At 40.0% G+C, this 15,526-nt stretch overlaps 1 protein-coding gene across 1 annotated transcript in view; it reads right to left on the reverse strand.

Moving 5' to 3' along the window:
- EMILIN2 (elastin microfibril interfacer 2) overlaps nucleotides 1–15,526 on the reverse strand; it is a 37,194-nt gene that overhangs the window by 2,925 nt on the left and 18,743 nt on the right. The window contains exons 5-6 of the mRNA XM_079982892.1: nucleotides 1,621–2,106; nucleotides 672–713 (exon numbers count right to left, since the gene is read on the reverse strand). Coding sequence (XP_079839018.1) covers nucleotides 672–713; nucleotides 1,621–2,106 — 528 coding nt within the window. The remainder of the gene's footprint in view (nucleotides 1–671; nucleotides 714–1,620; nucleotides 2,107–15,526) is intronic.

A 15,526-nucleotide genomic window follows, 5' to 3' on the forward strand; every position in this document is an offset into this window, starting at 1 on the left:
ATGACAGTAGAATAGTTTCTGATCTTTAGCTGAAGGAAGGTTAGCTAAGTCTCTCCATGCCTAGCCTTGCATGAAGACTGAAGGTAATAAACTACTAGATACAAATTATTGGATCTGTGCGCATGCCACAATGTATGGATTCAATGCCAGCACTCAGCCATATGTTGAAGCCCAGACACTATGCTGACATATATGCCTATTTTCAGCATCAGCCTTTGTGTTCCTACTTGGATAGGAGACCTGAGAGAGGAGAATATAACAAGCTTTCCTTTGTAAACAGAGGGAAAGCAACAAGGAGGTATTTAAAGATCCTCTCTGCTTATTTACTTAGTTAATAGCCTTTTACATGCATCTTGTGAAGTGCCCTGAGAACTATGGATGAAGGGCTGTATACAAATTACTAAATAATGATCTCTAGGTGTCAGGGACAGCCAGGAATCTGGAGAGTGAACAGAGGAGGCAGTGGGGCAGGAGGATGATTTAGGGAAAGTAGTTTATAAGTTTCAGATTTTGAAACTATACTAGAAGAAATAGTTTCTTAGTTAATATTTCAGGAAATAACTGTCATCTGAAATAGTATTTATGCTATAAACTGCTTTAGTAAATGCCACCAAGCAAGTTATGGGGATTAGCAAAAAGAAAAGAAAAGAAATCTGAAAACGTGGGATTACCTTGTGCAGTTGTAGAGGGAGGCCGTGGAGGTTTTGGATAACCTACAAACAAGTATGAAAAAGATGCGTATTTCAAGCAAATTTACAGTCTCTAATAATGAAACACCCCTCCTGTCAAATGTGATTAATTCCAGTACCACCAGCATCTGTACAGTAACTTCTGCATCTGCATTTCTCAGAATTTTTGGAGTGGTCCTTTTGAAATGAGTAGCATTAAACCGGTAAGTGGTTTAATTACTGCTATTTAAATGAAGAATTTAGAGGCACATTCTCATTCCCTTCTTGCATGTTTTAGTGAAGAAAGGAATATACATAGTGGCTCCTGCTACTACCTATACAATGTTGGTGGGAAGCAGCAATATTGCAGATAGGAATGGTTGCTATCCTCCACTACAGTGATGTGCAATGTTAGCAAATCACTCCTCCGAGGCTGCATTATGTGATTGGTGTAATTCACATGACTGTCTGAGAAGAAGCGTGAGAACCGGATACAGTCCTATCTGTATGTACTATGTAACATACTTTCACTTTTACTAGTTGCCTGCCTGTTCTCTCTTGGAGCCAAATGAGAGAGCGCCATGATTCTGTGTCTGTATATAGTATAAATAAATACATAGTTTAGATCTACGGATGGTTTATTCTTCTTGCTGCGCTATGCCAGAAGATTAGTGTGCATCTTTCATCTGGAAGATGTCACTGAAGGGCACACTGGAACGAAGGGACATGCCATTCCAGAGCTGTGCTTACCAAGAGGACACTCAGAAAGTTCAGTGGGACTGAGGGGGCATCGTAAATCCCAACATGCAAAGCATTGGATTCCTCAGGTATGTTGGTATGGAACAAACAGTCATATTTTTTACACAGAACATCTGATCACCGGATTCTGAATAAATATGCATATTTTATCAATGACAAGAAACAACAAGTAACTCAGAGAAAATCTGCTCACCTGGTGCTCCAGCAGACCCTTCGGAAACCAGCATGTTATTCTGGCCATTTTGGCCATTTCTGCTTTTTTTCCGTCCTTTTTCTGACATTAAAACTGTACCAGGCGGTCCTGCCTGTCCAGTTTCCATAAATATCCCACTTGACCCAGGCAAGGAAGGTTTTGATCCTGCTTTAAATCCTGGTGATGATGGCCGTAGAGGAGTTCTGGAATCTGGTGGCTGAAGAGGTATTCCTTGCAATGGTGGCTGTACGATTATTTGTGGATCTGATGGCTTCAAAGGTATTCTTAGTTCTGGAATCTGTAGGTGTATTCTTGGCTGTGATGGCTGCACATGTTCCCCTGGTTGTGGCTGTAGTGGTGTCCTTGGCTGTGATGGTGCTGGATGTGTTCCTGACCGAGATGGTTGTAATGGTTTTCTTGGATCTGGTGGTGGCAGGGGAATCTTTTCTTGTGGTTTCCTTGGTAGTAATACTGCTGGATTTTCAGCTAAAGGTTTGTAGAGGGAAGAAAATGGACCAATCAGAAGTTTTGGCTAAGTTGGCTTTAATAATATTTGAATATATGATTATAAGAATGGCAAAGCCTCTCCTCTTCCGCGAGGGGAGGAGTTGAGAGCGGGACTCACTTCCCGTGCTTTGCAGGGGGGCGTGGTTGGGCCCCCTGAGTCACAGGGAGTCCCGGGTCTGCATCACACCCTCAGCCGGCCAATCCAGCTAGCTAGGGCGCATGGTTTGCCGCATTTAAGCGGTCATGGGCCCTGCGCTCTGCCTGTTTTGTTCTTGCATGCACGGAACAAACCATCACAACTTTGTAAGGTTTGGTGGTTCGGCACTGGAAAATGTGTTGTACGTTGGAGGGGAGTGGCTATCACCTACCCCTCCCTTTGAAGGGTATTCCGTTAAAGAAATCCGGTGGTCGTGGTTCCTGTCCGAAGCCCAGGTGGTGGCTAGGGCCATGGTATGACCCTCCGGTGACTCTAGGGGAAAGCTTCCAGTTGATTTGCATCAACAACCTCTTCCTACAGGTTGTTAACCCTTGTGTGACTTCCTGCAGAGCGGGCAGGAGTCAAGTATAGTCAGTTCCGATCTAATGCCTAAGCCAATACCACTCACATTCTGTAACCAATAAAGTTGTGGCCTTTTTTAGCCCATAAACCTAAAATGCTTGTGTCCATCACAAAACGGGGGACGGGGTCTTGACTCGCGACATCAAATTTGACACCCATCAAAATGGCCATGAAATTAACTTTCTGAATTTAGTTATTAGAAACAAAGAAAACCATAGGTACTTCCAATTATAGAAAACCAAGAGATAGAAACACATATTTAAGGTTTGATAGTTCTCACTCCAGATCACCAAGGCACAACCTACAATATGGTCAGTTTTCGAGAATAAAGCACAACTGGTCTACAAAAAATGATTTTATACATGAATCCCATATACTGAGCAATCAGTTATTTAACAGAAAGTGACTAATAGTTTGAGTAAAGCTTCACAAATATCACAAATTGATATTTTAATTAAAGTACCATCTAGTCGTTTGAACTGCACTTTAATATTTAACCATGTGTCTAACAACTTACTGGACAAAATGTATAAATATTGGCATATTGTACAGCACAAATCTGATAGTCAGGGTAAACCAATTATTTTGTTCAAAAGAAGCAGGAACATGAGCCACCTGTAACATTGCCTGTGAAGTTTATACCACTTGCCAAAACAACAACAACTATGTGGGGAAAGCATCAAGGGTCCTTAAAAAATTATCTTTGTAGTATCAGAAATAAAAAAACTCCAACTCTGGGTACCCCTTCAGTCAGTCACATTATGGAACAGAATCATTCTGTAGCAGATCTAATGTTTTGGGCTCTTGAAAAGCTATGTACAGATAAGATTTTGTAAGGGAAAGAAACAGTGTAGATATTGAGGCTAAAAACTTTGCCCCAATGTAGAAACAGTGTTTCTACACTCAGAGGCTAAAAACCGTGGGCTTAATGAAGAGCTAGATTTTCTCTTGTACAATTATAAGCTTTGGAGACACTCCCCTGAGGTATTTTGGACTACCATGCTTACAATTTAAAGTCCTTTTTAATCATATATGATTCTTCCTCTTATATATTATTTCTTTCAGACAATAATTCAAGTTCCAGTTAATGTGAATACGAGATATAGCTAACAGAGATCTCTGCAGTTTGATTTTTAGTTTAAGTAGGGTAGGGTATATATGCAATTCGTGTATTATCAATTTAGTTTGTTTTTCAGTGTTGAGAATATAGTGGTCATTTGATGTATTGTCTTTTATAGCCCCTGAAAGTCTTAAAATGATAATTGGCCAAAACATGTTTTGAAAATAAAAACATCTAGCATCTTGAGGCATATTTTCTTTTGGTTTTGGGTTAAACAATATAGATACAAGCAGCTGATCAAAACAAAATGGACCTGAATTCTCAAAACACCAAGCTTCACTATTTACCACAAAAACTGCAACTGTATGTTTTTATTGAATAGACTAGCCAGGGAAGAATGTCACCATATTTAATGTGGATCAGCAAGGTGTCCCTCATTTTTGGGAAATCTCAGTTTCCTTTGCAGTCTCGTTTTTGCAGAACAGGGCTAAGGACATATCTTTCCCAATTTAACATTTCTTTCTATTTATGAATTCAGACTGTCAAACTAGAGCCTTGCAAAGCTGGTAATATGGCCAAGCCTTTCAATAACCTTTGCCTCTACCAGGCAGGCCCAGAGCAAGCTCCCTCAAAATCGTAGGCCTATGCCAATTGGCCCACCTCCTGCCCCCCCCCCCCCGCCCCAGTTCTGGCCTGTGTCTAACCATATAATATACTTGTCATTGTTGTTTAAGTTCACAGATGGTTTTGTGGGAAGCATATGCAAGGATTAAAAGCTGTTACATATAGAACATCATATCATGATCCATGCTGCTTTAGAGCTTAGGGCTATGAGAGGCAGTGCTAAGCAAAAACATGGGTATGTTTTGCTTTGCTTTCTCCATTGCCAGCAAGGGGGAAGCCCCACTTTTATTACATAAGACTTGCTAGATGATCACAGCCAAATAATACATCAGCAGTGCTCAGTGGGATTTATAAAGCAGTTTAGGTTGATAAATATTAGTATGTTTACCATTTTAAAAATGCATAATGCACTCTGGGGACTTAAAAAAATGCTACTTAAGTGCTGAAGGGAAATTACTGCTACACTGACTGCACTGAAAGATATTAGTTCATATTCTAATATATATGCAGTTGCTGCAGGGTTATCTTGAATATGACAAAGGAAAATTATGAAAGAAATAGTTCACTGAGATACGAGAAGTGAACAAATCAAATGAGCAAGCTGTTTCCATGTGATCCTAGTAATTGGCCTACCCAAAATGCTTGTCAGGACCAGCTTCCATAGCACAGTTGCCGGGACTGATAGCTCCTGCTTCCTACTTCCCCCTAAGTCCCGTGAGAGGGAGCCCTTGCTTGTTGTTCTGCCACTTGCATAGGTCCTTGTGTCCTTGGGGATAAAGGGGAAGGGGAGCCAAATGCAGTAGGACAGGCAATCCTATAGAAGGTACAACTGCAATATATACTAGTAACTGCAGATGGTGGGGAAACAGGTCTGCTAAACCAGCCTCTCTTAGCCTTGGTTCTTGGATTGCAAAATAACAGTAATCACCCTATTTCCACTGCTTTTCCCCCCTGGGGGGACGCAGAGGTACACACAGCCCTAAACATTTTGTGAATCTAAGTTTAGCCTCATTGATGGGCAGTATTTCAATATGATTAGGAAAATGAGAGTACCCCTAAACATTTTTTAAGAAAAAGAGCACTGCCTATTTCACGGAGTTACTAGCAGGGATGAATATGAAGACCTTTAGAAAAAGTGATTATTAATAACGTCATAAACAGAGCAAGTGTTATTTAGGATAATCTATGTGAATGTTACTTAGGCAGTGCAAAATTTCATATAGAAAAAAAAATCCTACAGCTCCCACTGCCCTCTGGACATTCGCTATTTAAAAAAATGGGCACCCTATCAAACAATACTGTTGTATCTTCTATAGTATAAATAATTGTGCTGATAGATGTGTTAGCTAAAGTATTACTATGTTTAGCAGGGTGAGTGAACTCTAGAGTTATGAGAGAATACAGAGATATGAGTGGAAATACATTTCTGCACCATTCTGTTCTGCTTATCTGAGGCAGATAAACTATGTTGACATTGTAAGTGTCATTGCTGAATTTAGCAATATTCTGATAAGGTGGTGCTCCAAAGGCCCTATTCCAAGGAAAGTGACAGCAAGGAGAAGATCCTGCAAACATCCCATTATCCCAACATGTTTTATTTAAGGTAGCACAATACTTCAAATTGTGCGGCCAAATTATGTGGCCTTTCAATATCATAGGGTTTTAATGACAGGAGAAGGCATACCATAACGAATTTCCATTCTGCACATCTCTTAAAGATACAGATTCTGTCCTGTGGGTGCCCCTGACAATGCTACATTCTCTTGGCTCTTTGGCACAGAATATTCTACATCCTTTTTGACAACCAACAAAATGGAAGCAGCAACTGCCAATGTTCACTTCTTCATCCCACATCCAGTGAATGTGATCAAAAGATATATAACTCCCCACCCCCAATTTGAATTGCATCTCCTTTGCATTGCAAAGATGCGGAGTAACAGAATTAATTACTTACAATTTCACCATAGTGGACAGTGAGATAAATAATGTGGTTTTGTTAGAAGCCATACTGCAGTGCAGCAGGAATAGTGCTGCATGGGATGAATATATGGTGGAATAGAAATTGATGCCGTCTTATACCTGAGCTGACCAAGCCTCCTGTTACTAGGATTGGTATGAAGGTCACCCACTCAGCCAATCTAGTTCAACCACAAGCATCCTTTGCAGCACACTTTGCTCCCCCCACCCCGACCTTCCTGACAGTAATATACAGAAGGTCCACAACTTACAAGGTGGTTATATTCTGGCAGAGGGCCTTCTCAGTAGTGGCGCCCGCCCTGTGGAATGCCCTCCCATCAGATGCCAAAGAGATAAACAACTACCTGACATTTAGAAGACATCTGAAGGCAGCCCTGTTTGGGGAAGTTTTTAATGTGTGACATTTTAATGTATTTTTAATCTTTGTTGGAAATAGCCCAGAGTGGCTGGGGAAACCCAGCCAGATGGGAGGGGTACAAATAAATAATAAATAATAAATATTATTATTATTATTATTATTATTATTATTATTATTATTAATACTGGTGATCGCGCCTAAGGCCAAAATCGAGTATAGTCAAAACCCACTGGGCTGGACTTCCGGGTTAGCGCCATCGGCAATGGCGGAATTCCTCTGATCCAGAGGAACCCGCTCCGCGAAAATCGGGTCTTGCCGCCGCGGCGAAGGCGGAGACCCTTTAAAAATCCCAGGCGGATGAAGCCTGGGAACGTGGGATTCAGCTGACACCAGGGGCTGACACCCCTACACGCAAGGAAACCCCTTTTTCGGGGATCTGAAGTGACGTGGGGTGAGCGGCGCACTGTTTTGAATCGACCGCTATTTTTACGGAGTGAAGCCACACAGCCGTTGCTGGAGAGCGCTGACTTTTTCCTGGGGACAATTGGACTCTAAACAAGTACCTGTGAGTAGAACGGAAAATTGGGCTAAGAAACATTTTAATTTGGCACTCGAGCGGGAAGGTTCTAAACAGGAAGTCCGCCTTCCGCTTTTGTAAATAGCCTGAAGCAAAAATTGTGCAAGCTAAAGTCTGGAAAGTTGTACATAAAGGTTTAAAATTCTTCCTGTTTTAATCATCTAAACCCCTCTTGGAAGCAGGAGTAAAGAGGGGGAATTTTGACTGTTTAAGCCTGCAAGAGAGAGAGTAAAGAAAGATAAATTTCCACCGTCTCAAACCTGGGAACGGGGTGTCAGAGACAGAGATTTTTGGTGAAGTTCACTGACTGTGAAAGGAGCATCCTTTGACAGATAGTTAAAGAAGAGAAACAAATTGTCTCCAATGTTGCCTTTTGCATTTAAAAGAAACAAGAAATCTGAAAAATGAAAGTAACTTTTTTTTGTTGGATCTGCTTTCAAAAGATGGATACAAATAGAAATTGTCTCCTCTAGAGGGAGCTTGTTAAATTGTTGCTGGAGTTGATCTGGGGACTCTACAGCTGCAGTGATAAGGATCGTGGGATTAGACTGTGACCTTGAACAAAAATGTGTTTGGAAGAAGTTTTGGTGCTTGCCTTTTGCAAGACAAGCGCTTTGTTGGAGCAGATGCATGAGAAGATGGACTTGATGACTGTTGCAATCAAAAATTTTGGACAAACAGTGAATACTTATACAGAAACCATCCAGGAGCCAACTCAGGAACCTACTTTGACAGAGCAAGTGCAAACGCAGAAGATAATGGAGGAGGCTGCTGTTGAACCTCAAGTAATACAAATGGAGAAGCCCGAGGCCCTACAGGAGCATAAGCCGTTGTGGTTGAAGGTTGAATCTGGAGTGGGCCAGGGGGGGTCTGGAGTTGTGGGGGCCCTTATGTTTGGAGGGACTTTGAAACATACCTTTAAATATTTTCTGGATTACACTGTTGACTGTTGGGAATGGGACTGTGGGGAATGGGCCGATCTGCTGAGGAGAGACGGAGATATTTTTGAGTTGGAACATCCCCGAGACCTACTCCTCAATGAGAAAGGAAAGGAATTAAGAAAGAGATCAACAAAACATAAGGTAAAGTGCAAGTACAAACAAGAAGAAGATCTGCAGAAGGGACATGGAAAAGACTTAAGAGCCTCGGACATAAGATTACCAGGTTGATGGACTAGATGGAACGGACAGTAAGGACTGACATAACCCGAGACCAGGAAGAAGAGACGCTGGAGGAAGATTGGAAGAATTTTTTTTATTTATATTGGGAATTAGTGTAAAATTAATGAGCATTAGGAAAATGTTGGAATGAAAATATTTGGCTTTAGTAGAAATGATATAAGGAATTATGTACAAATAAATATTAAGTTTTAAGCTTTAAGGTATTTTATAGACAGATAAGGTTAAAATAAATTAAGGTAAATTGAATGACAGAATATAGTGAAAGATGGAAAGGATTTGCTGAGTTAACTAATAGGTTAGAATGTTAAAACAAATTATTCAATAAAAATTGAGAAAGATGGAAAGAATTTGCTGAAACAAATAACTAAACTAGAATACAAAAAGGGAGGTGTGAGGAGGTCAATGAAACAAGTAAATGAAGGATGGAGATATGGAATATTGGATGTGTGTTTTTGTTTTTTTTATTGTTATTGGTGTATTGGTTTTTATGTGTGTTTTTTTCTTTTTCTTTTTTGATGTACTGTTATGTATGTTTTGTTAATTTTTTGTTGTTCTCTCTTTTGCCTTTTTTGTAATTTTTGAAACTTCTAATAAATATCATTTAAAAACAACAACAACAACAACAAACAAAAAAACCCACTGGGCTGAAGGATGTGTGGGACTGCTAAAGTCATTCTTCCCAGAACACTGCCATCTTATCCATGAGACTCTTAATCTCAGGGTCATGGGTGGGTGAAAGTTTCCTACAATTTAGGGGGTTGGACTAGACGACCCTCATGGTCCCTTACAACTCTACAAGTCTGTGATTCTGTAAGGTGTCATCATCTCCTTTAGCAGGCTATAATGTAGCTTTCTTTTTGTTTAGTTATAGCAGTCTGATTCTTGAAATGTTTTTTAGCTTTGTTTCATTCACAAAGGAAAAAGCTAAGTGCAATTTACTTCTGCATCTGCTTGACTGAATATCCCCCCCCCCCCGAATCACAGAATTGTAGCGTTGGAAGAGACCCTAAGGGCTATCCAGTCCAACCTCCTGCAATGCTGGAATCTCAGTGAGATAGATTCTGTTCAGAGTATGCTGTGAAGACAGAAGTGGCATAGAAGGTCAGAGCTTTTTCACAGAAGCTCCGAGAATTATTCTAGATACAGTGGTACCTCAGGTTAAGAACTTAATTCGTTCCGGAGGTCCGTTCTTAACCTGAAACTGTTCTTAACCTGAAGCACCACTTTAGCTAATAGGGGCTCCTGCGGCCGCTGCGCTGCTGCCACGTGATTTCTGTTCTCATTCTGAAGCAAAGTTCTTAACCAGAGGTAATATTTCTGGGTTAGTGGAGTCTGTAACCTGAAGCATATGTAACCTGAAGCATCTGGAACCTGAGGTACCACTGTATATAATAATACTAAGCAAAGGAAGTTCATATACCAAATCAGCTTTTGGCTGCCGTCTGTCAGCTAAACATTGGCTGTGTTACTGAAGTGTCACAAAAGTCTTCATAGATACTCTAACTGCTAATGAGCAAGAGTAATTCATGGAATGTAAGAAGCTAGCCTGTCAACATGTGTTGCACTCAAATACTCAAACACACATATTGCACTAATTACGAAGACCACACACATTTGTAAGTAAGTTCCTTTCCCTTTAAATGCAAATATATGGGACCCTACATTTCCCCCAGTCTTCATTTACATGTCTTTTTAAAAAGGCAAGACACAAATATATATGGACGAACACACACATTCTTATTTGATAGCATGTGCCTATAGTGCAAAATAGTTTGTAAGAAGCAGCCATGCTAATCTTCCCTGCATAATCCCAGTGTTAAGATAAAAGTGACCCTAAAGAAGGCAAGTTTTCATTTGACACTTTGAACTCTAACAGATAATCAAGTACAAAATACATGTTCCTTGCATCATTTGTGAACAGTGCACTGCATTGAAACTGGTGTTTTTCTGCAAAATATATGGAAATGGTGACTGAACCGTGTTTCCATGTAATTTGCCAAGAAAAGCAGCAATTGAAAACATTCTTGTGACATTCACAACTGATGCAGGCCTTATGTATTTCATACTCGGAGTGTTTTTATTTAAAAACAAAAGGAAGCTCTGCCTACCTCAGTATAGCTGGTGGAAAGGAAACTAGATTGTTTGGACTAGGGGAATACATAACTCAGAGCCAAGGGCTAAGAAGGAGCTGTGTGTTCTTGACAGCTAAGAAGGAAGGTAGAAAAACAAGGGGACATAGAGTGCTAAAAATGGGGGCTGTGAACTCAGAAGCTGAGGGACGCTAAATTACTGCTTTGAATTAAACACAATAATAAGTACTAAGTATTCTTTATAAGAAAAGAACTATAATGCTGTTAGATAGAAACACAATAATACTTTTTATATTATCAGCTATGCTTTCTTAAATCTAGGATGATCACTCATGCATTACCAAAAAAAGAGAAATTACAACAGGGAAGATTTGCAAAGAAATTTAGTATGCTAACAAATTTTAATGCAATACCTCTCATTAAACCAGGCTTCGACCAAACAGCCTTTAAATAGAGGTTTGCCACCTTAAAAATGTGGCACAAAGCTACCTTATCTCTATCACTGTACCCATATAATTTAACTCTTCTTAAATTCTTCTCATTGAGAAAAAAAGGCAATGAAAGATCTAGATGGAATCAGATGGTCCATTGTTCCAAAAAGAAGTCAGCTTGTTTGGTGTGGCTCACCATAAATATTTCACACATGGATGCCCATGTGCTAATACTTTGCAGTACCTGATGTTTTGGCCTTTTTGGCCTTTGATACTGAGTTGCTTTATATCAGGGACTGCTTTCTTTAAGATCTAAAAATAGTGATAAAGGAACCACCATTTGGGCAAAGCATGTGTTAGTAATCCAGACAGCAAGGGCAAAATTCATCCCAGGTGTCACTCCACTGTAGTTAACTCAGTAAATTAAAAGGGTACATTTAGGACAGTCTCTGTCTAACTCTTTTTTGGATAAATTATAAAGCAGGGACTTTTCTCCACAGCCTGAAAAACAGCTGGAAAGACGAACTGCACTTAGATCATTGTTGCATTTGAAAATAGAATATCCCCAGGGCACCATCTTTTTTCAGCAGTGTTCATAGTTCTTTATTTACTATTGGCAACATAAAATGATGACACCAAAGGAGGCAACATGCCAAGTAACGTCATTCTTTGCTTTCTGGTCAGATGCCAGGCCATGAGATAAGCTACCTTCAGATTTAAACCTCTGTTTCTTGGCCCACAACTTTTATTAATGTGATGTGGTATGCGAGGTACAAAGAAAACTGTGCTAAAATCAAAATTGTTGACTTTTTTTGTGAGTGAAAAAATACGATTTCCTTTAAGAAGAAACTAGAACAGGGGACAAAACTAAAAGCCAGTGATTCACCCATTCCATTTATACAAAATATAGAAGATTAATGACTTGAGTTAGCAACAGTTGATCCAAAACTATGCACCACATCAGCAAAGCATATGCCATGCTTTGCAAGAGAAAATCTCTTAACATGCAATAGAAACAATTCAGGCGCACATTTATCCATAAAACCTTGTTCCACTATACCGCCTTAAAAAAACCAAAAACCTCTAGCCCAGGGGTACCCAACACAGTGCCATCCAGATGCTGGCCTTCAGCTGACTAGGGCTGATGAGTGTTATACTCCAACAACATCTGGAGGGCACCACATTGGCTACTCCTCCAACAGACTGCAGAATTTCACAGCCATCTTACCTTCTGTTCCTAATTAAATATTCTTTCTCATTATGATTAGTGGTTTCATCAGATTCTACACTTTGGTTCATGCAAAGCAGGGATACTAGAAAGTCTAAGTTAGTAATAAAACTAAAATCTGTAACAGTACTAGGCAATCAACCAATTGTAATTTTATCCTCCATCAAAGTTCAATGTCCATCCATTTCCAGCATTACAGATGAATTCAATAAAGAGAGCATAAAGGAAAATTTAACAGCAGTAGGATCCTAGACTTAGGCTCCTCTAATGCAGTCCTATTTGCAGAAGGAACACCAAGATGCATTGATGGTTTTCCTGACTTTCTCTACCTCAATTGTAGCCTATTTCATTTGTTATCAGAACAGCATGGGAGACACTCCTGTTATGGTTGGATCATGGCCCTCTGGTAACGCCTACAACCATTTTGCATGGGGTTCCGTTCCTGGCCCCCGCGAACGTCACTGGAGTGCACATAAGTCTGCTCTGCCCTGTTACACCCTTCCCCGCCCCGTCCTGACCTCTTCCAGGTCCAAAAGGACCTATGAGTTGAATGCCAATTTGGATAGCTCAGTTGGTTAGACCATGATGCTGATAACGCCAAGGTTGCAGGTTCGATCCCTGTATGGACCAGCTGGATATTCCTGCATTGCAGGGGGTTGGACTAGATGATCCTCAGGGTCCCTTCCAACTCTACAGTGCTATGATTCTGTGACATATACAATGTAATTCAGGTGAATGTCACCATTGCTTCCACCCTTTGCCTTTACTATATTGGACACAACTCTCCATGCTGTTTTATGGTCCAGGCATGATCAGAAGATAACACAAATACCTTTATTGTGCTGTGGATCCCTGCTGGTATTAGTATTTTACCAATTTAAGATGGCCTCGTTGCAATTTTGTGTTGTGAGCTACTGGAGAAGTTGACAGTAAGTTTGATCCTAGGACAAAATTGCTCATCATGAGTAGGCTCTGACATTCTAATGCTGTTGGAGGATGTCCACAATGCACTGAATATTCTTTCTGTGTCAAAGCAAGCACCCCACTACCTTTCAGGGAAGCACTGAATAAGTTAAGAACCAAATAAGGATTTGGCCCATGGCTTATACAGCAACAACCCATCAACATACATCTGGACTGACTCATTAAAAATGTCCTTGGCTCCATGTTGCTTAAAGTAAAAACTGATGCCAAAGCTAGAATATTATTGGCTGCAAATTAGCACACCTTTTCCCTGCTTGAATTTCCAACTGGAATATATTATTTAACAGGTTTTGTTTGATCATCAGTACGAAAATTATTATCAAAAGAAGACAATTATGGTTTGAGCCTGCCAAACTGAAGTGCAATCATTTAAGTCATATAATACATTGTCAGATATTTTCATAAACCTATGCTTGAGGTTAAAACTAACCTATGTAAGATTAAAGGTTGCCCATTCAGATGCAGTTTATTGCAGCCATATACTGAACGCTTCAGTTTGACTTAATGATATTCAGACACAGAGAACCATCTGCTTTGTTTTTCAAGTTGATTCCCAAGGTGACAGACACAAACTCACATATACACAAGTAGGACAAGATCCATTGGTCTTTAAGGTGCCACAATACACTTTGTCATTTTTGCTGCTAACATGGCTACCCCTCTGAAAAACTTGATCAGAGATTTCCTAGTACAGTTCATTTATTTGTACTCCAAGAATCCTTACTCAATTTTCAGTATCAGCTGTCATTTCATCTCAAAACTTTCTGAAACCTATTTGCTTTGTAAGTCTGAAATCCTTTGCACACTAACTGGCACAAGCATCATTTAATATAGTAGGCTTTCATTCAAAGCAAACAGCATGCATATATTGGGCTGGATGTTTCCTTGCAGTCATATAAACTTGGAAAGGAAAACTACAAATGTAGACCCTACACTTCTGAGCTTGAGTTGGGTAGCAATTCTGTCCAGGCAAGTAGCAGATCAACATCTCACATACTGTACTACACCACTTCCCTGGGCTAGAAGAAGCCAACAGTTAAGGATGATGGGAATTGTAGTGCAGGTTTATCTGAAGGGCACCAGATGGGGAAAGGCTGCCTCACAGTTTCAAAATGGCGTATATTTTGGAAATGCAAACAGTACTTCATTTTGTGGGGTGATAACATCCAAAATGCATATGCAAAGGGTTAATTGCAAGAGCTGTAGAACTCTGTGATGTCATACACCCTGTGGCAGTTATAGCAGTTGGTACAGTTATGGCAGTTAGTTGAACAGTCTTAACAGCTAGAGCAGCAGGTTATGTGACATTGTGCTGCTGTCTGCCTCAGAGTCAGTTACCCTGTAACAGTTTAATCTGTGTAAGAGGTTTTAGCAATTTAAGAAACAAACACCTGCATTGTATATTTAATCTGAAACTGCAAGTACACTAAGTAAAAATTATATGCCATTTAAAGTTTAAAAGAGAGTGTCTTGCATAGTTTTTATATGAGGGAAAAGAGAACTAAGTAAAGGGTCGATCGACCCAAGGCTGTCTTCCACATCTCTGTAAATGGGAACTAGAGTCTAATTCCAGCACATTTTTCTTTTCTTGCATTTGTTTGTTCTACTGTGTAGCAAGTTTTTTTTAAAAAAACAAAAAAATATATAATTATGACTGTACAGGAACCTTCTACTCTGATTCTCCAAGATTTAAAACAAGTATGGAGAACCTGTGACTCTCCAGATACTGCTAAACTACAACTTCCATCATCCCTAACCAATGCCATGCTGTTTGTGACAGATGGGAGTCCAGCAAAATCTGGAGGGCCCCAGGTCCCCTACCCATGGCTTAAAAAAAAATCAAGAATATTTATAGGCAGCCTAGGCCATGGATGAGACAGATAGTGCAGAATGGATATGCTTGTGCCAACACATGAGACATCTATTTATATAAATTACGAAATAATATTATATGCCTCATTTAAATGAAACCTGAAGAAATACTAACAAGACAAATACTAGCCCCTCTACACTCACATTTTTTCACATTCACAACTTGGTGCAGAGTAGGGGATCTGGTCCCAAATGCAAAGGATGCTGTCAGGGAGATATGTGACATGTTTGGGACATGAGGAAATTTTCTCTGGGTGCAGAGGTATTACATTCCTATTTAGGAGTTCCACTGCCTGCAATGTTTTGACAGATTCCTCACTATGCTCTGATGGTGTGCTTGCCCTATGATGCAAGCACTTCGCTTCAGATCTGACTGAATATTCTAACAACTGTAATATGGCAGCTTATTTCACAACAGCTTGTGTGGTGTTAGTTGTGAAATGAGCAGGGCAGGGCAG

Source organism: Podarcis cretensis, assembly GCF_951804945.1.
Source record: "Podarcis cretensis genome assembly, chromosome: 7".
Lineage (NCBI taxonomy): Eukaryota > Metazoa > Chordata > Lepidosauria > Squamata > Lacertidae > Podarcis > Podarcis cretensis.